This window comes from Sinohyriopsis cumingii, chromosome 18 (genome assembly GCF_028554795.1).
Source record: "Sinohyriopsis cumingii isolate HCF-2022 chromosome 18, ASM2855479v2, whole genome shotgun sequence".
NCBI lineage: Eukaryota > Metazoa > Mollusca > Bivalvia > Unionida > Unionidae > Sinohyriopsis > Sinohyriopsis cumingii.
In genome coordinates, this window is record NC_142978.1 from 28,674,915 (window position 1) to 28,699,675 (window position 24,761).

General features: G+C 35.1%; 1 protein-coding gene across 1 annotated transcript in view; it reads right to left on the reverse strand.

Moving 5' to 3' along the window:
* LOC149776292 (sterol regulatory element-binding protein cleavage-activating protein-like) overlaps positions 1-24,761 on the reverse strand; it is a 185,572-nt gene that overhangs the window by 158,406 nt on the left and 2,405 nt on the right. Inside the window, exon 2 of the mRNA XM_089942747.1 lies at positions 24,262-24,427. Coding sequence (XP_089798873.1) covers positions 24,262-24,374 — 113 coding nt within the window. The 5' untranslated portion in view covers positions 24,375-24,427. The remainder of the gene's footprint in view (positions 1-24,261; positions 24,428-24,761) is intronic.

Consider the following 24,761-nt stretch of genomic DNA (forward strand, 5'->3'; position numbering starts at 1 on the left):
CACCAGACTCACTATTCATAAGCAACTCTGTGAAGCCGCTAAGAAGAATGTCACAAATATAGTCCATGGAGCGAAATGAGCCCACTACACTACTAAAATCATGGAAAGTTCCAGCTGCAAATAGCTCTTCGAGATTACTAACAAGCTAATGTCAAGGAACAAATCTACACCACTTCCAACTACCTTCTCTCCAGTCGACCTTCCGGACATGTTTGCAAATTTCTTCCATGACAAAGTACAAACCATTAGAGATAAGCTTGACACCAGAATTTCAATTGACTCATCATCACCATACATTTGAGATACAGAATTTGAGCAGCAAGCATTAGCAGCATTTGAACCTGTCTCTATGGATTCTGTATGTACAATCCTGATGAAAAGTGCACCAAAATCATGTTAACTTGATCCAATTCCAACATCACTGCTGCTTGAGTGCTTCGATCCAGTATTGCCTTCACTAACTGATGTTATTAATAGCTCTCTCTCATCCGGGGAATTCACATCATTTTTCAGAACTGCTATCATAAAGCCTCTGCTGAAGAAACCAACACTAGACCATAACAATTTAAAAAACTACTGCCCAGTTTCTAATCTCCCATTCATATCAAAAATCTTAGGAAAGGTTGTTCTATCCCAGCTTGTATCTCATCTAAATTCAAACAGTCTTTTTAGCAATGTACAATCTGCATATTGCCCTTGCCACAGTACTGAGACTGCTCTTCTAAAATTAGTTATGACATTCTCTCTGCATTGGATAGCGGAAAGATTACAGTCCCCACCCTCCTTGATTTGTCTGCAGCATTTGACACAATAAACCATGATATATTACTTCACCGTCTCCAGCATGTATTTGGCATTCATGATATAGCCTTACTGGTTAAAGTCCTACTTGGTAAACAGGACACAAATTGTATCTGCAAATGGAATACACTCCAGCCCAGTCGATCTATGTTCTGGTGTTCCACAGGGGTGTGTTCTTGGACCTGTTCTGTTCATTCTGTACACTCAGTCGCTCTCAAGTGTCATAAATCATCATCCAGTGTCTCACCAACTGTACGTTGATGACACCCAAATATACAAATCTAGCCACCCAACTGAAGTTGATGCTACCATACAAGGTGTAGAGAGGTGCATTTCTGATGTGAAATCATGGATGACATGTAACAAGCTGCAGATGAATGATGATAAAACTGAGGCCATTCTGATCACAATATAAAGACTTTCTCATTCACATCCTTTACCTCAAACAATAAATATCAGCAACACCAACATTAAATTCACACAATCAGTATGAAACCTAGATGTTACTCTGGGCAGTACTCTCACATCGCACCAACATGTCATGAACATATGCAAGGCTGCATATCTTGAGCTGAGATGCATCAGCTCAATTCGCAAATATCTTTCAGTTGATACCAATAAAACACTTGTGTGTTCATTAGTACTTTCAAGACTGGACTATTGTAACTCAATTCTGTCTGGTTCATCTCAATATCTACTCCAGAAACTTCAAAAAGTTCAAAACACAGCTGCTCGGATCATACTTAGAGTACCACAATCAGAGCACACCTCTCCGCGGCTATGTACCCTACACTGGCTATCCATTCGATCCAGAAGCAAACACAAAATTTGTTTTCTTTGCTACGTTTCACTGTTGGACTCTAGTCCAACATACCTATCTGACCTCACCCATGTGTACACACCAGCAAGATACTTACGCTCCTCTTCTGACAATCGTATACTCATTATTACCACTATGAAAACAAAGTCATATGGACAGCGTTCTTTTGCAAACCAGGGCCCAGCAACGTGGAATGAATTGTCCACTGAACTTAGACACAGTGATCACATTCAAGAGGGCTCTCAAAACTCACTTTTTTCAACTGCAAGAACAAACTTAAAGACCTAATAATGTTTCCTACTTTAAATATTATCACCATGTTTTTCTTTTGTTTTTTTTAATGTTTTCTAATTTCATGGTGTTTGTTTTTGTAATCATATCATTATATGTGTTTTTATCTTATAGGTGTTGTCTAATGTTGTAAAGCGCTTAGAGCTTCTAAAGATCAGGCACTATATAAAGTCCTCATTATTATTATTATTATTATTATTATATTGCTGGGCGTCTTCAACAAGTGAGGAAGAAGGAGCAACTGGAAGAGGAAGTGAACAGATGAGAAGAATTATATTATGATACAGATCCTAACACCATCTCCAATGGAAGTGGTTTTTCTAGTCAAGGAAGTGGTTGTATTGCTTGTCCTAATAATATTCTTTCTGACATAGATTCTGATTGGAGGAAAACGTGCTGGAAATTATTCTCCAGAAATTAATAATGAAATCTCTGTTATTTGTCGAAGATTATTTACAGATGCTACCATGGACATTAATGTTCATTGGTCTCTCATTGATGATCATCACAGTGATTAAATAAATAAATAACAATAAGATGATTATACATAATGCTCAACATGGACCTGTAATGGTCTGGGTGATAAATTCGTGATTATCAACCTATAAAGCAACTTAAGGTGATGGACTTGTTGACGTTGTTCAGGGTTTATTTAGAAGGACAGCCCCAAAAGCAATAGCGATTGCAAAATAACTAGGAATGAAACCTATTAATTTTGTTCATGAAAAAATTCCCAGCACAGTTTGCATTTTCAGCAATCAAGGATAGACTAGCATGAATAATACAATGAAAACCTCAGCCAGTAAAATTACCCAGCATTGAAGTTATGCCTGAAAATGTCAGTAAAATAATAAATCAGGCTGCAAATCAAAAACTAGCAGAACTGGCTGATGAAGCTGAAAAAAATATAAATACAAACCCGATAGCAGGTAGTGGTCTTCATTTTAGACGATAATAAATATAATCAAATGTTTAAACATACAGCCAATCCAGCATTTGACATGGATGCACCAATTCTTAAAGACAATCAATAAACGATTATCAATATTATTCTTATGAAGCACGACAACCAAATCAGCATGGAAGGATCGAACTGCAAGTTCAGGAAACAAGCAGATATTTTTTACCTACTGAAGCATTTATTGAAATAGAAGGAGAACTTGTAACAAACATCACCACTAATACAGCATACGGAGCCAATATCAGAGTTGGTTTTGTTAATAATGGCATCATAGTGTTATTCAGAAGTTCCATATACATGACTGATGGAAAAGTGATTGAATCAATTCAGGATAATGTTGACATTGCCACAACAATATTAGGTCTAGCAAGATATTCAGATGATTATACAAGATCAGCTGGTTCATCAATGGTGTTTTGTCAAGGATAATTTTGACCAAACTGATGACACATCTTAAGGTACAAGTAGCATGAGCTGTTTCGACTGATCCACAACCAGCTGGAATGAGACAGACCCAGTGCCGATTTTCCAATGTTACAGAGCACCAACCCAAATTAAAACCTAGGATTTACGGGTTGACGATTAATGCTGAATGGTGAAGGTGGAAGATTTTCATGTGCAATTCCACTGTCCCACCTCTTTGGATTTTGTAGAAATATTAGAAAGGTTATTATTGGAGCCAAAAATACAATTGTACTTGTAAGAAAAGGTGATGATAATGATGCTATCTGACATGAAGGTGGCGCTGCTGCTGGTAAAGTAATATTATTTAAACTTTCATTGTGGATGCCGGTAATGACTCCATCACTTGCTAGAGAACAAAAATTACTTTCTTTTATGGACTCAGATGGTAAATCATTATTATCATGGTTGACGATGACTATAGATAGTGTTCAAAGTGCTGTTGATGGTTTATTTACATGGCATATAACATCACAGCAAGGTGTTTCTGCACCACGACATAAATTTATTGCTTTTCAGAGAACAAAGTCTAATGATATTTGACAAACTTGAACTTAGTGAAATTTCTTTAAGAATAAACAGACATTAAAGAGCCATCTGAAGATATACTGTATTGTTAAATTTTTATCAAAATCATGTAGCGTGTGTATATCATCATTTGATGACATTTATGGGACATGATCAAAATATAGATACTGGTTTGCAAATATTACAGCTGGATTTTTCAACACTGTATCCGATTTATTACTTTTCGCTGGAACATCTTGATTTATTTAGACAATCAGTCACTGATATACATTTTCGAGCTCGCATAAACACAGGTGGTGGTGTAAATTTCAGAGCAATCACAGTTATTCTTTCAAACAATACAATGTTACTTGAAGGTACTGGTGGAAGAATAAGAGTCATTGATGCACCAGTAGAAAACATGTAATTAAATCGCTCATGACATTTATAATGTCAAATCATCACGTTAGTGTTACTCTAACTCCTTCTCAGATTAAAAAGATCCAATCAAGTTCAGCAAAGAACTGCTGCATAAAAATATCACCAAAAAATGATCAGAGCACAGGTGGTCAAAATAAATTATCATTGTCAGAACATCAACTCAGACATTTAAATAGCGTCAAACATTGAAAAAGAAGCATTAAACTCAATCTTTCTCCTGATATGGTTAAAGACTCAATTAAAACAGGTGGATATTTGCAATTGTGGAAGCTATACCAGCGTTAATAGCCGCTGCAGTTCCAGCTGTAGCAAAAGCAGCTGCACTTGGTGCTGTTGGAACTGCTGCTGGAATGGCATTAAAGAAAGCAACAGGACAAGGATTAGAAAAAGAGGGAAAGGTCTAAGATTACCAGGAACTCCTTATCGATATGTAAAAAGTCTGAGACTTCCAGGAACACATCGTCAATCTGTCCAATGTCAAATTTTGATTTACCTGATGCTGCTAAAATATTAAATATAAAAAAATCATGTGTTTTTTGGCGTAATCAATTACCATAACATAAAATAATATTGAAACAGGTATCATTAATCATAATAATAGTTCTGGTCCTGATACTCATTGGGGTTGCATACGCATCTGATCCACGTGGAATTGTTTATTTTGATTCATATGGCCTGGCTCCACCAAAAATATTTTTGAATTATGTAAAATCAATAAAAACTCCAGTTTGGTATTCAACATTACCAATACAAACAATAACCGATCTGCCAATATGTGGCTGTGAAGTAATTGCTGTATTTGAAGCTATATCTTCATCAACGTTACTGCCTCATAAAGTCATGCACAAGTATTCAAGTAACCGTTAATCGTTTTAAACAGATCTCAAAGCATAATGGTAGATATCTATGGAAGATCTTTTTGCCTGAGTAAATCTCAGCAAGGCAACTTATCGAAATATGCAAAACATGATTAAGGTCAAAGATGAACTCGCTAATCTTTCGAGTCTTGCAAATGTGGACCAAAATAGAGTTGTTGTTTTTTAGGATAAACAAGGATGATTAAAGACGAGTAACATCCCGTTGACAGATATTATTTTGTGGGTTCCAGATGCAACAGAAAATAACTTAGTGGTGTTAACTAAAAACAGTAAAATTAAAAAATCAGATGAATCAATTCTATCAATCATAGGAGAAATTGCTGGACGTTTCAGAAGAATTGGAGATATTACGTATGGCAATCTCAATATGAGTAAAAATACAATTATTAATGTGAGAGAACCAAAATCAGATGATGATGTGGTAACAAAAAGATATGTAGACATCAACAACAACATGACCAAAACTGAGATCAATGATCGTTCATTAACCACAGGTGACACAAAACTAAAAGATATCATTGAAGAATATACAGTAAAAGTAAAAAAATATCGCAGACGTGTAGTTGCTGTTGACATATTTGTATATTCAGCATCTGCTGTTATTGCTGGAACCGGCGTATTATTATCAACAATAACAATGGTGACACCAGCAGTTGTAACAATTTGTATTTCAGCTGCAACAACAATTGCAGGTATTCTTAATATCATCGCAAAAAAATATGCATGTGTACAAAAACAAAAAAAAAACATAATTACATAATAAAATTACACACAGCAACAGTAGCATATTTCCAATTATTCTCATTATTATCAACAACTCGTAGTGATGGAAAAGTATCAGATTTTGAGTTTGCAAATATGACTAAAATTTATAACAAAGCATTAAGTTTGATAGAATCCATGTCTGATTTAGCAAAATCAGAATTTAAATAAGAATGTCAATTGTGAAGGAGCAACTTCAGGAGACTGTCACTAACACAACTCCATCAAAAACTATGATATCAGTGAGCTCAGCTAATCTAGAATTTAGTGTTAACTTTCCAACTGCAATTCCAGTGAAAGAAATAGCGCTCGCACAATTACAAGTATATTACAGCTGGCCAAATATCAGATCAAATTCATTTGGTGGATTACCAGCAAATAATTCACATGTATTTGTAAATAGAAATAATGATGCAACTCCTAATTGGCAAGTTGTTGAAATACCACAGGAAATTATCAAATTGAACAAATCAATAATGTATTCCAGTACAGAAGCAAATCTAAAACTGGAAAAGAATCAAAATTAGTTATAACAGTGCACGAAACAGAGTTATCAGCTGCAACTGAAACAAACTCTCTAGATTATATTGTTGATATTTATCAATCATTGATCAGAAGTGTGTTAGGGTAGCCTGAAATAGCACCTGAGTATAAAAGACCGCCAGAACATCAACAAGATGATTTCTCTATTAACAATTTTTTTTATATATTATTTAACCACAATGTCAAATTATGTGGCCATGGAATCCTGATCCTCATTATTATCTTACTCTACACAAACGTGATCGAATAAACTCTAATAATTTAGCTGTTAATCAAGAAGAAATTAGATCACTGGTTAATAGAATTAAAAGTGAACAACTATGTCCATGACATTAGTAAATTTATTTTAAAATTATATTTTTGGAGTATCCTAATATCGATCAAAAAAAGAAAATCATCAAAACAATACATTTAAATCAAATTGTATCAGATCTTGATTATGATACCCGAATTAATATTGGCGTATAAATGTCGGTTCTGTATCAATCAGTCATGGGGGAGATGAAATAATATTATTACTAAAGAAAATATTTGCTTGATATTATGAAATTACAGAGGCAGAATTATTAAATTTTATATTACCAGGATTTAATACCAACAAATTAATAATACGGATCAATGATATTATCAATGGTCTTTTTCCAAAAATGAAACTTATTTATAAGATTACATGCTTTACCTTTATCTAACAGAGTTATTTCCCTTGATGCTGTCAAATGATTGCATCATTTACAAAGTCATAAAAACATTAAATTGCTTTGTCTTGGGATAGAGTTATACCCCTTTGTATTTCTTTGTAAATACCGACTTGGTTATATTATTTGCAACACGATGGGGAAAATATTAACCAAAAAATAGTAATTTATTTATAAGCGAATATTATTATAACATATAGGAGATGTTACTTTTTAAAACGCTCTATCTTTTCCTGAGTTATCTCTCTTAATCTGTATGTACCTAACACAGTCGGGAGATAATGAAATATGCTTGTTTATTTTTCTTAGAAAACACTGATCTGGTAACATTATTTGTGACACGATGTATGCAAATATCAAAATATTTGCCACCTGCATTCACTGACTGAAATATTATTTCTTCACCAGTCTACATGTTCACAGATTTAACAACCCTGGGAAATTTGAGATATTTCCCAGTATCTCCAAATCTACAATTTTGACTGTGTAATAGCTCGCAAACTACACAAATTATTATTTTTCGGATTTGAATGAATATGATCGATCACAAGAACGTCTTCGATTAATCCGTGAAAAGACTCGTAAATAAATTTTTGACAAGGATAATTATTCTTTCCAACACTAAACTTGAGACAACCAGCATTAGTGACAAAACCGACTGCTTTTCCAAGACAACAGCTATTGATGATACCATCACGACATGCCTCGTAATTCTTGATGATAGGATGTTTTACAAATTCTTTTTGTTCCATTTATATTTGTTAAAAAAGTTTTTTTTAAATAAATCTAGCTAGATAATCTTTCACATTTCTGATAACCTTACTATTTTATCAGTGTTATCTTTTTTATCATAATATCTTTTGAGTTTTCTGCATATTTTACCGCCATGATGCACACACACCTGCATTCTCCTCTAACTCCAATATCACACTTCAGACACGGTTCTGGTCCTAAACATCGTCTCCGTACACTTTGTAAATAATATCCGCAGAATTCGTTTACAAAAGATTTGTCACAATGAGTTAAAGAGCTTATCATAAGCCATTTGCATTTATTCTTTGCTTCAATATATATATATATATATATATATATATATATATATATATATATATATATATATATATATATATATATATATATATGAACCATTTAACAGAGATTAAAATTGAGCATTCTAAAGAAATTTTTTAACCTTGACATAATATCCCCTGCCGTTCGATGCTAGCTCTGGTTGATCCGACGAATAAAAATTTGATTAATACTATTCATAACGCCAACAAAGAATTTGACAAAGATCGCGCATCTCATGTGTGGTCGACGTTCAAAATGTACGCAACACTGATGATGTCGTCGATGCTACAATGAACAACCAATGAGTGGCAATGATTATTAATTATCTTGACAATCGTAGATATTTTTTCAGAGCAAATTTTATTGTATTAGAAGAAACAAACAATAATACTATGATTATCAGTGACAAACATGACACTGTCCTTCATAAACTGCCGTATTAAGTCAAATTCCAGAGCATGAATGTTGACTGGCATTGACAGACCGTATTATGAAAAAGCGTATCTGAAACCGCGGTTATTCATGAAATTTATCCGATAAATGATAAACCCAATGTTAAAAATCTAAAACTGATGAAATTTTCAATAATAAATAATGTAATTGAACTAGTAACGGAACATTTTACAAACGCGATACGTGGAAATGGTTTAACGGATCAGCGACATGAAAAAAAAAATAAATGGGCAGAATCAGTCAAGGATTTTTTTATAAAAAAAAAAAGCTAAAATAAACGAGGTTGCCGAATTAGGAAAGAAATTAAAATTCCCAACAATAGTAAGAACGATAACTGGAGAGATTTTATACGAATCAAAGTATAAATCGAAAGGTGTGTGTGATCGCGATTCTTAACGTAGCTTTAACAATTGTTCAGTCACATCGATACGATGTATGCAGTGTGGTAGTTTATAGTGATGTCTAGCACTGGGGAATCATGCCGCAGACAAATAGCATGATGTCCCACCCAGTCACATTATCCTGACACCAGGCCGACCGGTCCTAACACAAACCTCTTAATGCTGAGCGCCTAGCGAGGCAGCTGTTATTACCATTTTTGTAAGTCTTTGGTATGACTCGGCCGGGGATCGAACCCACGACCTCCCGCTTCCGAGGCGGACGCTCTAACCACTAGACCACCGGCGCGATCGAAAGGAGCTTCGATTGAAATTATTGCTCATAATTCGCATGCATGGACTAAAGCAGTAACAATATTTCCACGAAACCGAATTGTTAAATTTTGTAACGGTGACATATTTGATTTTATTAATCTGATTAGTAAAAGTGATCCTGTATCCGTGTCGCTGTTTGAAAACTTTGAAGATGATAGTGATCTGATAAGGCGCGATGAAAGTATCTGCATTGAAGAAGAAAAAAAAACAGATTTGATCAGTTTGTAAGACCTAATGGTGAGATTTATCGAACAGAATTTCTTCATACAAAAATGAAAGATCTTGCATCAAAATATACCCATGAAGATGTCATATATGAAAAGTTAATTTGGGTACCACAACAAATGAAATATTCTGATGACGAAATCCCTGATATGACTGATTTTGAGAATACAATCGCAAAATAAAAATAACTGGTTAATTCACCCAAGGAGAATCATATGATCATAAACGACATTCCACAAGACTGATTATAGATGACTCCGAACTAGATTTTATAATTGCTGATACAACGAATGGAAACATATGTAAGTCGAAGTAATGTTAATTTATCAGACGGAACTAAATTAGGTACAATTTTGTGTTATATTAATGAGTCACCGTAGTTTACTCATTTAAGATCTTCAGTGCTCGCGTACGTTTCCATAAATCTATGATCATAGATAAACAGAGTTTCTCAGTTTGCTGTCAGAGTCGCTACGGATTCGTTTTATATCACCGATGCATGATGGCGTGAATGGAGAATAAAACAAGAAAATATAATTAATTATTCTGAATCCGCTGACGTTGAAATTACGGATATTTTTTATATAAAAAAAACTCTAAAATATCCAAATTATAATCTGCACCATCTGTATAGGATCCTGTAGCTAGACACAAAACTGTTTATCTCAATGGACCTGGTAGTTCTGGTAAATGAACTTGTGTGATCGAATTATTCTTGAACAGTTGTTCAGAAATAGCAGTATAAACACCTACACACAGACTCGCAAGAGAAATGAGAGAAGAAAAAAATTAAATCTTGCACTTATAAATTCATTCGATGGAAGAGAGATAATAGGACCCTGAACGAGTGGGAGAGAAATATATTCCAAGGATAATTGTTTGTGATGATGTTTGCACTGTTTCATTAGAAACGTTAAAAAAAATTATTGATTGGTTATAGACAAAAAATACTGCTGTGATAATGTGTAGCGATCATGGTCAACCACCGCCCTTTGTTGGATTGTCTCCATATAAATGGCTGAGGAATTTTGTAGATTATTATGAAGAAATAACTGATGACCATAGAATACTTGATCCAGAATTAAGAGAGTTTAAGAAATGAATCAGACTATAACCGAATAAAATTTAATGTGAAATAATTTCAGAAACTCCTATCAACAATTTTTGGAATTTATGGAGACCAACTGATTTGATAGCTGCAAGTAGAAATATAGTTCGTGATACACATCAACAACAATTATTTATGTTACATACAGAAAATATTTCAAATCTACTCTACCATTGTGTTATCGACCAAGAGATACGCGACGACATAATATCGACGTTGATATACCAGGATCTCGTATTAAATGATATTGTTTTAGTTCCTGTCAATGTTGTTCAAGCGTGATAATTATTTTAAAAAAAAAAAAAAAAAAAAAAAAAAAAAAACAACCATGGACGCTTTGATATGCAATGACAACTCATTCATCACAAGGATTAACCATCTCTGATACAAATGTTTGGATCGTCAATGATCGTATCAAATGGTCAAATTTAGTTTATCTCGCAGTGTCTCGAGTCAGAAGAATATCTCAGTTGCGGAGAATTGTCATAGACTTTACAGAAACTGCTGGTAGTAGCGATGCTATTGACAATGATATAACAAGAAACAAATTAATTAATTATAAACAATGTGACAAAAAAAGCGACTTTGACCTCGATGCTGAATGTATCATGACATCAAAACAACGACAGAATAATCATTGTGCGAGCTGTAACAAAGTAATGTTGTGGGAGTATTCAACTAATAATCCAAGACAATTTACCGTAGACAGAATTAACAGTAATTTTGGTCACACACGCGAAAATGTAATACTGACCTGTCTTGAATGTAATCGAAGTCGAGGTGCAAGTTTACAAAACTGAATGCGATGGCAATTGTGTGTCTTCAGGAATTACCTGTAATTGTTCACGCAAAATGCACGTTCAGGAGCAGCTGAATCAAGTCTGTATATTGCAGGTCTACCCGAGGATCTTATCATGTTAGAAATTTATGTTTCGTAATACTCCGAATAGGATTAGTCGCTCTTTTTTTAACCACCTTCAAGTTCACCGGGTTCATATAAATATATTACAGTCACATTACCTAACATTGGTTGCTTTGAAAATTCATCTCGTTGTATTGGTGTGTGTGTGTGTGTGTATATATATATATATATATATATATATATATATATATATATATATATATATATATATATATATATATATATATATATTTATAATAACATTAATAGGTTTCAAGGCAGTTGTTCGAGTAATTTCATTATTTAATGCATTTATCACACTTGGTAATCTTGCAACAAATTCGCGGGTTCTTATATCTTTCTGAATTAATTCCTTTGCATATTGATATCCAAATAACCGCTCAGCAAGTGTTCGATTAAATCGTTAAACAATTGCCTGATCACAATGAATTGCAGTATGTCCTAGTCTAATTCTGACATTAGGTTTTTTCATCAGAGATGATACTGCACCAAGAAATTCTTTGCAGGATCAACCTGTAATAGTTGTAGCGATCTGTGAGGGAGCAAATTTCAGTCGATCTCTGTTGTTGTTGTTGTTGTTGTAGGGTTTAACACCATTTTTCAGCACACGATAGGCTATACATGGCGGCCAGTATTAATGGTGGAGGAGGAACCCGGAAAAACACCTGAAAGAACCACCGACCCACGAGAAGCTACTAGCAAGCTTTCTCACATACCCACATTAGCCGAATCCGAGACTCGAACCCACGCAGTCAGAGATGAGATGGCAGTGATCCGTAATGGAGAGCGCTTTAGAGTCGATCTATGAAGAACACATTAGTTTGAGATCGGAGAACAATTAATTAGATGTATGGAGACAGGTGCTTGTTAAATCATTATATTGCAAGAATTTCTAAATGTCTGGTCGGGGACGGTAGTGAGGATAATTACACTTTTGTTTATACAGCTGCCAGACGGACTATTAGGGACACGGTTAAACTTCGATTTCAAGGAACTGTCATAAATTGAAATTTTCCATAAACCATTAGTCGCAACGTAGAAGGTCAAATTGACCCCAAATTTGGCTCCTAGTTATAAAAGGCGATAAATACATTTAATCCTGATTGTTTACGCTAAATACGAGGCGTGCTTCCCACACTAAATGTCCTAGTTTTAAATATCGCTATATCGAAAAAAAATCTAATTAGTCCAAGTTTTGCTGCAAGAGTGAACGTACGTGGACTCCGAGAGGAATTCGAAAGATATTCTCTCTCGTAAAGCACTTGTCCAAGGAACCAGAGGTCGGAAAATTCAACGTTCACAATTTTGACGGTAGTAGAAAAAAACGTTGAAAGCACATGTATGTGCCTCAAAATTTCCAGAAAATCGTTTATGCCAATATGTTTTGCTTGAAATTATTTGATAATATGTGCATCAATTGAGTTTTTGTTTAAATTCGTAAATCAATTCTCTTGATATGAGTATAACTGTGATGATATGAGTATAACTATATATGAATTCGTACAATAATCTTCTTTATATAGGATTGTCGAATTGTTCGAATTTGTCGTCTTGTTTGTATAGGAAAATTGGGTATTCTAAGAATTTATGTATAACCTTTATATAAGTTGATGAATTGTTTTAATCTGTCGTCTTGTTTTTATAGGAAGTGGGTATTCTAAGAATTCACCTTTATTGATATGAGTTATGGGAATCCGTTTGATTCACTGATCTTAAATGATTACATGTACGATAAAGACTTGAATGTGTGTATTCACTTAAATAGCGTAATTACAACCTGTAATGAATTTCATTCATTCATATGTGTAATTGAGACGAGAGTGGAGCCGTTATAGCCATTAGGAAATACATTAATTTCATGAAACTATGATTGTTTTGGTCTGCCATGCTTTGCCCAACTTATATAGCCTTTGGTATCTGTTTGAATGCTGATAGTAAGATCTGATAACCAGAAGGGGACGAATGATATATTCCCAGTAGGATAGCCGATGGAAAATTTAGGTCGCTTTTTGTTTATTTTAAAAGGGGAAAATAGCTCTTCCAATGTATCCTCAGATGTACCACCACACTGACGCAATCAAGTAGCTGTGTGTCTACATGCATACATATCCACCTACTCACACAAAGAGGACCGAAGGGAGGCGAAGCAGTAAGAAGGTTATACAGAAGAAAGAAAAAGGAACGAAAGCAATGACGAAAAGACAGAGAACAGCTACAGTGAACTTGGAGGGAAGCAAATCTAAGCAGGTTATGCAACTGTACAAGGCAACGACTTCGATTGTTCACTCTATCGTATGATGACTAATTATATCAGTAAAACAGAGCGGTTAATTTATTTAAATATAGATCGGCTATGTTTACAAATACATCTGTGTTGTGAAATTTGGTGAAAGATTCATTCCAAAGAAGTGTATCTCCAGTGTTTATGTAATTGATTAAATGTTGATTCTTCTCGTACGGGGGCTCATGTCACTCTGTTTTCCACCTATAAGTTTACTCGATCCGGGCAATAACATCGAGGGCGATGATCTCCTAGATAATGAGAACCGAATAAAGTGGGCACCTTGAAAGAAGGTACAATCAGACAATCAACTCACACCCCTTGCAAGTGAGGAGTGTACCTTTACACGATCGTAAGAGTCCTCGTTCATAAATTCATTCAAAAACAGAAGAAACTTCAGTTGCTGTTTTAGTTGATAATGGCTCTGCTTCCTTATATCTGCTTGCATCATTAATGACAGTTATCGTGTATTTTTATGTACGTGATTGACGTCTACCAATTTTCATATTATCATGTGGTAAAAAAAAATATCTGCTTGATGAACTTCATTAGGAGTGTTGACATCAAACTGTGCATGCTGAATATTTTTAGGTGGTGGTCGATAATTTCCCATATTGCCTGTCATGCTAACCATTTTGCTGCAACAGAACGTATAACATTTGCTGCATCAGCGAGTTTACTAATCGCGTCTCTACCTCTCAAATATCCTCTTGGGCTATAATAAATCGATTTCATTTTTTAAAATAATAATCAGTTGATTAATTACCAGCTCTAAATAATAATTTACCTTTCATCCAGATCTTATCAACCAATTAGCTAATGATTCTTTGAAAGATTTGTTCTATAGAACTGAATGCATGAATCAACTCCACATCTGCAATATGTCTTTGTTGCAGATCATTACTTGTATAAGCTACATCATAAATATGACATGCTTTATCAATAGCATTTATTGGATATTCAACAGGTTTTGGTTGATCTTGTGGAGTTCCAGGACCACAATATTATATCCTGGAAGATGTTTTTCTCCTGGGTATTTAGCCCATGGAGCTCCTGGTAATATTCCTAATGAAGCAGCGAGAACACCACCAGACACGTGTCCAGAGATAAATTTATATTTTCTTGTACCACATTTTACACATTTACCTGTAAGTGCAAGCTTTTTATATTTTGTTATTACCGTTGTTAATCCACTTGTGCGGGTGGATGCTCTACACTGAACACAATATAGATCCACATTATTTATTATATTTGTACAACATTGATGTCATTGATTTCTCAGCGACACGAAAGCAAGAGCCAGTCAAACATATTTCAGCATTACCAAAATTCCATCAGAATGATTGTTGTTGTTGTTATAGGGTTTAACGCCATGTTTCAGCACAAGATAGGCTATACATGGCGGCCAGTATTAATGGTGGAGGAAGAACCAGGGAAAACCCCAGAAAGAACCACCGACCCACGAGAAGCTACCGGCAAGCTTTCTCACATATCCACATTGAAGAATAATAGAAATAGATTTATAGGCTCAAGTGGGACAAGTTATATTTAGTAGCTCCATCAGCTGATGATCAGAGATGTTATGACGCACTTAAAGATTTTAACGAAAATGCAAAATTGTTATATGAAGATGGTAATGATGTTAATAATTTTATCACCGATATTGATGAAGCCCCATCTGTAGATGACCTTGATGGATTTATAAATAATTTAGTTGTATATGATGATGTGATGCTGGACAATCAATCAAATCCAGCTCAGATATTTTCTCAAGGCTGACATAAAAATACATACTGATGTGATTTATGTTACTCAGCGATATACACAAATGCCTAAAGTGATAAAGATAATATTTTAGTTGTATTTAACGGAGTTGATACACATACTCTGCGAAATATTCATCAGACTTGGTGCAGCGTAGACATGGACATAATCAGATTTAAAAACTTCTTTTCAAAAGCTGCTATTCACATCCAAAAATACATATATCATATACACTGCCTTTATATATTTTATTATTTATCTGGAGTGTTTTAAACTGAAATATTAAACTATGTATTATTCATTGCAAAGTGAAATATTCATCAATGTTGTTTACCATGAATGTTTACTAATTAATAAGTACAGCATGTTAGTTCCATTTATTTTGCAAGTCTGATGTTATGTATGTTTAATTTATATTGCGTGTTCGATCTTTGTCCATAATTATGGTGGAGTTCTGGAATACATGACTTTTGTCATTTTTAAAAGATGCTTACTTTGATTCAAGTTCAAGACCTAACCTTATCTACAAACTTAGAATGTTTGACATGCAAACTTGTGTAAAATTTTATGGAATCTTCCATTTAAAATGACCCACATCCTAGTTTATTTTTACTGTGACTTAGGTGAAGTGAAATTAGTACAAAGAGGATGTGGTAAACAATTATTCATTCCTGCTTTTAAGTTCAGGTTGTGGAATCATTTATGTTGTGGTCAGATATAATTTGAGAGGAATCATTTATTTAAATTATTCATTGGACTTGTAAAGTGCTCAGTGACATTTTAGATTAAAACACTCCTTTGGGATTTATTGTGAACTCATTCCAAGACATTCTGGGGGGCCCCGAGTGGCAGAGTGGTCTAAAGCACTCCTCCATTACGGATCACTGCCATCTCACCTCTGTCTGCATATGTTCGAGTCTCAGATTCGGCTAATATGGGTATGTGAAAAAGCTTGCCAGTAGCTTCTCGTTCCTTTGGGATTATTGGGAACTCATTCCAAGACATTCTGGGGGGCCCCGAGTGGCAGAGTGGTCTAAAGCAATCCTCCATTAGCGATCACTACAATCTCACCTCTGTCTGCATGGGTTCGAGTCTCAGATTCAGCTAATATGGGTATGTGAGAAAGCTTGCCAGTAGCTTCTCATGGGTTGGCAGTCCTTTCTTGGGTTTTCCTGGGTTTTTCCTCCACCAGTAATACTGGCTGCCATGTATAGCTTATCGTGTGCTGAAAAATGGCGTTAAACCCTACAACAACAACAAGACATTCTGGATTATATGTGATTGTGATACATAAAGACTGTTTATATGTCATCATATTCAATACTATTGGTACATCAGCACAAATCATTCAGAACACTGGACTTTTGATAGAACATTGAGGATTATTTGGGATTTAATTCACAAAACTGTAAGTTCCTCTAAAATTTTCATTTTGTAATTTAGAGAAATAAATTATTTGTTAATCTTAATAAACTTGTATTTGCTTCCTTCTGTAACTTAGTTTAAGACCATACAGTTATATATGAGAACAACTCATAATTGTATAGTATATTTTATACATATATAATTCCAGTTTTTACTGATGTGTATTTGCCTTTTTCATAAGGCACATCTAATTCACAAGTGATATTTCCTAAGTTATCTGCATGTGAACAATAAGCCCTTAGCTTGAAAGGAAGATGTGAAACATGTTCATGGCCCATGTATTGTCTCATGCTCAGTTAACTTTGAGTCCTTCTTTCAGCAACTCCTCTGCATATCTGACCATAATCCCTTAGCTTGCAATGACAACAACGTGTATTTTGTACATGATCACTGCCAAGCAGAGATTTATATTCAGTCAACCATGAATGCTTATTACAAGTGTCACCTGTTCAGCTGCACTGATCCTTTAATAATAGTTCGCAGACTGTGTGATCCTTTAGAACTCAGGATTGTGTGAGACTGATAGGATCAAACACATTGAAGAAGTGCTGACAAAGTAGGATAAGAAGATGAAACAGATGAACAGAACCAAAGTACAGAAAATGAGACTGGAATGGGCCATTAAGAAATTTAGAAAAGTTAACAAAGAAGAATAAAATTTGCTAAATATAACATAGGCTAACAAATATTTTATTTACTATCAATGGATAAAACTTAACTGAAATTACCCCATATACATGTAAATGGAGTGAATGAAAATAAAATAAATGAAATTAGAAAGCTAACAGAAGATGGCAATATTATATTATTACAAGAAATGCACAATATAAGTGGCACTATTAAAACTCTTTTAGAAGTAAATCTAGAGGTGGTAATATTAGTAAATAATACAATTTAAAAAATTACATAAAGGCAGGGGTGGCAACAATTACAAAACTTAAGAATAAACAAAAAAAAAAATGGGAAGAAATAAGCATAGAGGATACTTTCAAGTGGAGATTAATACATCTATAAATAGGGGTGGCATATTTTAAACATGAATGTACCATTGTAATACAAAGCTAAGAAAATACAATTTATAGAAAAATTGTCAGAATACATATTATACAATAGGAAAAATTATTTTGGGAGGTGATTTTAACTGGGTAGAGTGTGAAATTGACAGAAAATGGTGGCTAACCACAAATGATGCATTGCTTAATGTTTTAGTAAATTCACTGGGGAAAATAAGTTGGCAGATAGTCACTGAAAACTGAATATTTTAAGAAGGCAATATGTGTCAGAAATAGGGATGGAGTATATACGATATAGTGAAAGAAGAGAAGAAAAAATATCAGATTATAAGATGATAGATATGTCTATTGAAATGGAAGGAAATGAGAGATGGAATCAAGGTGTGAGGAAACTGATTAACATTTTAAAAGATAATGAATATATACTTCTGATAAAAACTAAACTAAATGAATTTATGGAAAAAGATTAAATTGATTGTAGAATTTGGATGGAGAAAATGAAAAAAAGTACGAGTCAATATCAGCTGAAAGAAAATTAAACGGAAAGCAATTTTAGAATTGACCAACATTAAAAAAGAAGAAATATAAGGTAAACAATTAACAGCGAGGAAATATAGGGACCTATATGAAAAAGCCGAGGGGTTATTTAAAAGAGAGGAAGTAAGAAGTGGAAAGAAAAGAATATAGAGACAGTAAGGGAGAGGTGAAAACTTTTTAGTGGGAAAAATAAAGTATTGGAAAAGATTAGGGAATATTACCAGTGTTTGTACACATCACAGAATATAAGAGAAGAAAACATTAGGGCATATCTAAATAGGGCAAAAGTGGAAAAAATATTGGACAAGATGAAGGGGGTGTGTGAGGACCTCATTGGGGGAGAAGAGATAAGAGTGAATAATCAAATCGATGCCAAAAGGCAAATCAGACTGACTTACAGTAGAATTTTACTTCTTATATTAGAATCATTATATAACAACATCTTTTTACAGGGGGAAATGACAGAATTCACGAGGCAGGGAGTTACTACCATATAAAGAGAAGGCAGATCATGAAGACCTAAAATAACCAGTGGAGACCAATATCTGTACTGAATGTTGACTATGATGATAAATATTAGCCAAAGTGGTGAGAGGTTTAAAAGAAGAGATGTACAACACAATATCCTAGCAATAAAAACCACTATAAATTTTCTGAATACAAGCGAACAATGGTACTATTTGACCTAGAGAAAGTGTTTGATTGATTGAACATAACTTTGTGGATATGGTACTGGAAAATTTTAGTTTCGTAGAAAATTCTGAAAAAAGAATTAAAATCCTGTACACGAATATCTTCTCAAAAGTACAGGTAAATGGTGTGACAACCAAAACCTTTAAGGTAGAACAATCATATTTTATCTTAGTGCACATGTCTTTGCTATTAAATGTATTAGCTAGAGAAATACTCACCTCCCAAATTAAAGATAACACAAGTGTTAAAAGCATAAATATACAAAACTGGAAGAATGAACTGAAAATGCTGTGAGGAGCCAACATATTAAGACTGCATGATCAAAGGCCCAGCTCAGTCCCCAAATAATGCAATATGGATTTCTGTGGAGTTTGTTACATGAAGATCAACAAATTGTAAATTGTCAATTTATCTGAGACATATTCCATAATATAGTCCTAATTATTTTACACTGTCCTCTCTGTCTATTTATCAAGTTTGGCTTGTTTATTTCTTTCAGAATACATCCCATCTTTATGAGGATGAAAAACTAGATTTTCTCAACACTTTAAATGGGGGGGGGGGGGGCAATTAACAATCGCCTGATAATTGAACATATGTGGCAATTCAAAGAATCAACATGTTTAATGTTGTGCATTGTGGGTTACAGTTGATTCTCATAAACTTTTACATCTTCATTGAGATGCTACATTCACTGCAAAAATAATACATGTGTTAAGAAAATAATTAACAGACAAATCCTTCTAAATATTCTTTTTCAGCTGAATACACCATATATATATATATCCGTTTTCTTAACACAGCCATGGTGTAGGTGGCTGCAATGACAATGGGCTCCTTGATTTTTGCGCAGAATTACAGCTCACCACCACAAACACCATATTCCAGCAGAAAGACAGCCTAAATATGACCTGGATGCATCCAGATCAAAACACTGGCACCTAATCAATTACATCACAGTATGCCAGAGGGACTTGAAACACATCCTTCATACTAGAGTGATGCAGAGTGCAGAGTGCCACACATGATCATCGCTTGTCCGATGCAAACTCAACTTCCACTTCAAGCCTAGGCCCAGACAACAAGGAGGTTCCCTGAGAAGGAAGCTCCAGATCTAGAACCTTTTGTGTGCAAAAATAAAGGCAGAATTTCAAGAGAGACTGCAGTCTAGACTTAAACAACCTAACTTTCTGCCAGATCTACATCTGTAAGAGATGAGGAATCACATCAAGGCTGCCATTCTGCAAACCTCAGAAGAAATCCTTGGATTCACTACTAAGAAAAACAAAGACTGGTTTGATGAAAACAACCAAGAAATCCAAGAGCTGCTTGCCAAAAAGAGATCAGCGTACCAAGCCCACCTCGCTCAACCAACCTGTCCATAGAAGAAAGCAGCCTTCTGACTTATCTGCAGCTCCCTCCAGTGCAGGCTCCAAGACATACAAAAGGAATGGTGGAAAAAGTTAGCAGAAAGAACCCAGCTGTATGCTGATACTGGTGACTACGAGGGGTTCTATGAAGCGTTGAAAGCAGTGTATGGCAGCCAGTATTAATGGTGGAGAAAGAACCCAGGAAAACCCCAGGTAGAACTATCAACCCACGAGAAGCTACTGGCAAGCTTTCTCATATACCCACATTGGTCAAATATGAGACTCTAACCCACATAGGCAGAGGTGAGATAGCATTGACCCATAATGGAGAGCACTTTAGACCACTCGGCCACTCTGGGCCCCGCTGAGCAGACTGGTGCCCACCATTGCAGAAGAACATGCTCCAGAGAGTCAATGTGGCTTCAGAGCCGACATGGGCGCAACTGACAGATCCAGGAGAAATGTCGAGAACAAAACAAAGGACTGTACATCACATTTGTGGATCTGATGAAGACATCTGACTCAGTGAGCAGAACTGGACTGTGGAAAATCCTTAAAAAGCTTGGCTGTTCTCCATAGTTCCTTACCATGGTCATCCAACTACATGAAGACCAGCTTGGTCAGGTCAGAAACAAATAACGACATGTTACAGACCTTCCCCATTGTAAATGGCATGAAACAAGTCTGCGTTTTAACCCCCACACTGTTCTCAATCGTCTTCAGCATGATGCTCCAAAAAGTAACAGAAGCAACAGAAGACCTTGATGATGAAGATGACATCTGTATTAGATTTTGCACTGATGGCAACCTCTTCAACTTAAGGCAACTTCAGGTCCACACCAAGACCTTGGAAAAACTGATTAGAGAACTTCTCTTTGCAGATGATGCAGCCCTTGTTGCTCGCACGGAAGCCACCGTACAGCGTGTAACAACCTACTTTACAGAAACTTGCCAGTTCTCTGGACTGGTCAGCCTGCTCCCACAGAAGAGTACCAGTCATCAAGCATCTTCACTGACCAGACAGAGCTGAATGTGGTAAACCAGTTCACTTACCTGGGCTGTGTGATATCCTCTGATGCCAAGATTGACAAAGAAATAGACAAAAGACTGGCCAAGGCAACAGCGCCTTTGGCAGACTCTATGAACAAGTGTGGTACAACGCCAGTCTCAAGAGAGATATAAAGATCAGCATCTACAGAGCTGTCGTACAGTCCACCCTCGTATATGGGGCCAAATCTTGGGTCACCAACAGCTGCCACCTCTGCCTCCTTGAATGCTTCCATCAGTGCTGCCTCTGCACCATCCTCAACATCCACTGGAGTGACTTCATAAGCAACACTGAAGTCCTCAAACAAGCAAGGATCACCAGCGTTGAGGCCATGCTAAAGAAGATACAGCTATGCTGGGTTGGGTTGTCCACTAGCCACCGTTATACAGGGGCACCTTGAAAGAGATATAAAGACTCCTTGAAAAAGACCGTCACCATCTATGGCATCAATCACCACCAATGGACATCACAAACTGCTGACAGTGAAAGCTGGCAATGCTACAGTTCACCGGGCCACTGCCACTTTTGAACAAAACAGATGGACAAGCTTGGAGGAAAAACAATGGTGAAGAAAAAAACTGGGAACCATCGACAGCAACCACCATAAGCCAGGCATTTCCTTGCAGCCTCTGTAGATAGACGTGCCTGTCATGTACTGGGCTCTTCAGCCACCATGAACATCCCCCTTCCTAAATCTTCACAAGTGAAGTCAAGCCAACAACACACACACACACACGTATCACTGAAATGGGTAGTTCCTGTGCCACTGGCAGTCATGGGCATATTCATTTACATGCTTATCATTTTTGTAACATTTAAAAAGCAGTAAACTAAACTAAGCCATTTACATGCTTAATAAAATCGGCAACAAAAAAATATTGGAAAACTCATTTTTTCTAGTAAAATTGTTCTTTGCGAATACTTACAGATAGAGATGGAGGGATGGATTTGTGCAGTACTACTCCTAAGGTATTATGATTGGGTAACATATTCAAAGAAGAAACAACTTTTCCAGGATATGTTTGTTTTTATTTTTCTCCCATTAAAAGTCTTTATACCAAATCAATGCTGCCACCATTTATTATTAGCTGCTGTATTAGCTGATATGCATGTATGTGGTCAGCATCATTCTGATAGGGGAATGAATAATTCATGAGAGGTTGTATATATGCTTGATAAGAATGTTATCAAATACTGCACTAATAAATACAAAGAAAGAACAGAAACACAGCCATCGACAGAACATTTGCTGTAAAGTATGAGGAATTTTATCCTCAAAATACAGCTTTACTGTTCTGGTAAGTCACATTTATTTTTGGACTAATTCCTTGAGGTACATAGCTGTCTATAGCATCTCCATCCTTGCACATCTGATACAAGTAACAAATGTAAGTACACATGTTCAACAACAACAAAAATATGGGGCACTTATAAAGGTGGTTTTGTTTATCTGGTCAAATATTATAATTTACACTGAAATCGTGGTGGTAGGAATTTAATTAGAACTTGAATATTTTCTTTGTTCCCTAAATAAATATTATGAATTACATTATAATTATTTCTGTTTGCATATATACTACTGACATGCTATAATTTAATTTTATATACACTTTCGTGTACATTCATTATATATCTTCCTGTGTAATTCATTATTAACATTTGTGTGTTTGATTAATATGAAGAAAAAAAAGCTTTATTGCATAAATCTTTCCCTTCCTTATGAGGGCAGGTGTTACATATATCTATAATTTGTAAATGTGATTCATAACGGTAAATTGTTGTAATTATCTTTAGTTGAAATTTTGCACGTGTTTACAACTACTAGTAATAATATTAGTGGTAAACATGATGACTGTTTCCCAATGGACAGGTTAGTTAGGTGGTTTCCTAGAAGAATTAAGTTACTTCCCACTGGTTGGGTGAGATCTTGTGAGTTGGTTTTTATTACTATGCTGGATCTGCAATTTTTCATATAGCAGTAGTGATAATATGCATGTTTTATCCTTTCACCTGTAATTTCCCAAGACTGAATAATCAGTCCACTATACACAATGTAAATTGTCAACTTGTTCTTTTCTTTCTCATTTTTTACTTTATAAATTGTATCTGTCTAATATACTGTCAACTTTATTTTGTTTCTTTCATTTTAAATTCTACTTGCTTTATTATGATTCAAAATGACAACAGAAATTTAAATTTTTAATGTGAAAATATAAATATAATTATGACATGACAACTTTCTACAAAAGCTTTTTCATAAAAAAGTGCACTTATGGTCAGAAGTGCCCACAACTTCTCCAACTGCCCATTGTAAATATTTCTAGCTGGAACCTTATTTGACTCCATCTTGTTTAAGTTCCTGTGTTAAGCAAAGATGGATTTTTTTAAATATAATACTAAACATTCAAGCTCTCACAAGCAAGCAGAAGCATCGCAAACATATATTTTGAAAACAATAATATAAAACAAAAATTTACCACAAGAGCAGTATGGTGCTACAGACAATGCAGAGGATGGGTATAGGATGACTGGCACAGAATAGCCCATGGGTGTAGTAAATCTGGGCTACTCTGATCTTCACACACTTCATCTCCAATCTAGGTTATATCCCACAAAATGAGCATGGTTCATCTACATCCTTTCCTGAAACACAGAAATATCTTCATAATGTATATACACCTCATCTAAAAATAGTTTAGAAGGTTATCTGCAGTAAAATCTAGTCTTACAGGACACCCATTTATGAATGATATTTACAGGCATGTCAAAATGAAACCTATTTGTGAAGGGTAATTACAGGAATATCAAACTGCCATATAATTACCCTGCTATAGAGGTAAAAGCAAATATCTGCCTAATCAAAACCAACTACACTAATTGTTGTTCCAAACGTTCATTCACAATTAATGTAATACAAAAGTACATGTATGTTTAGGATGATAACCTTAAACCCATCCTTGTGTAAAATTTCTGTGTT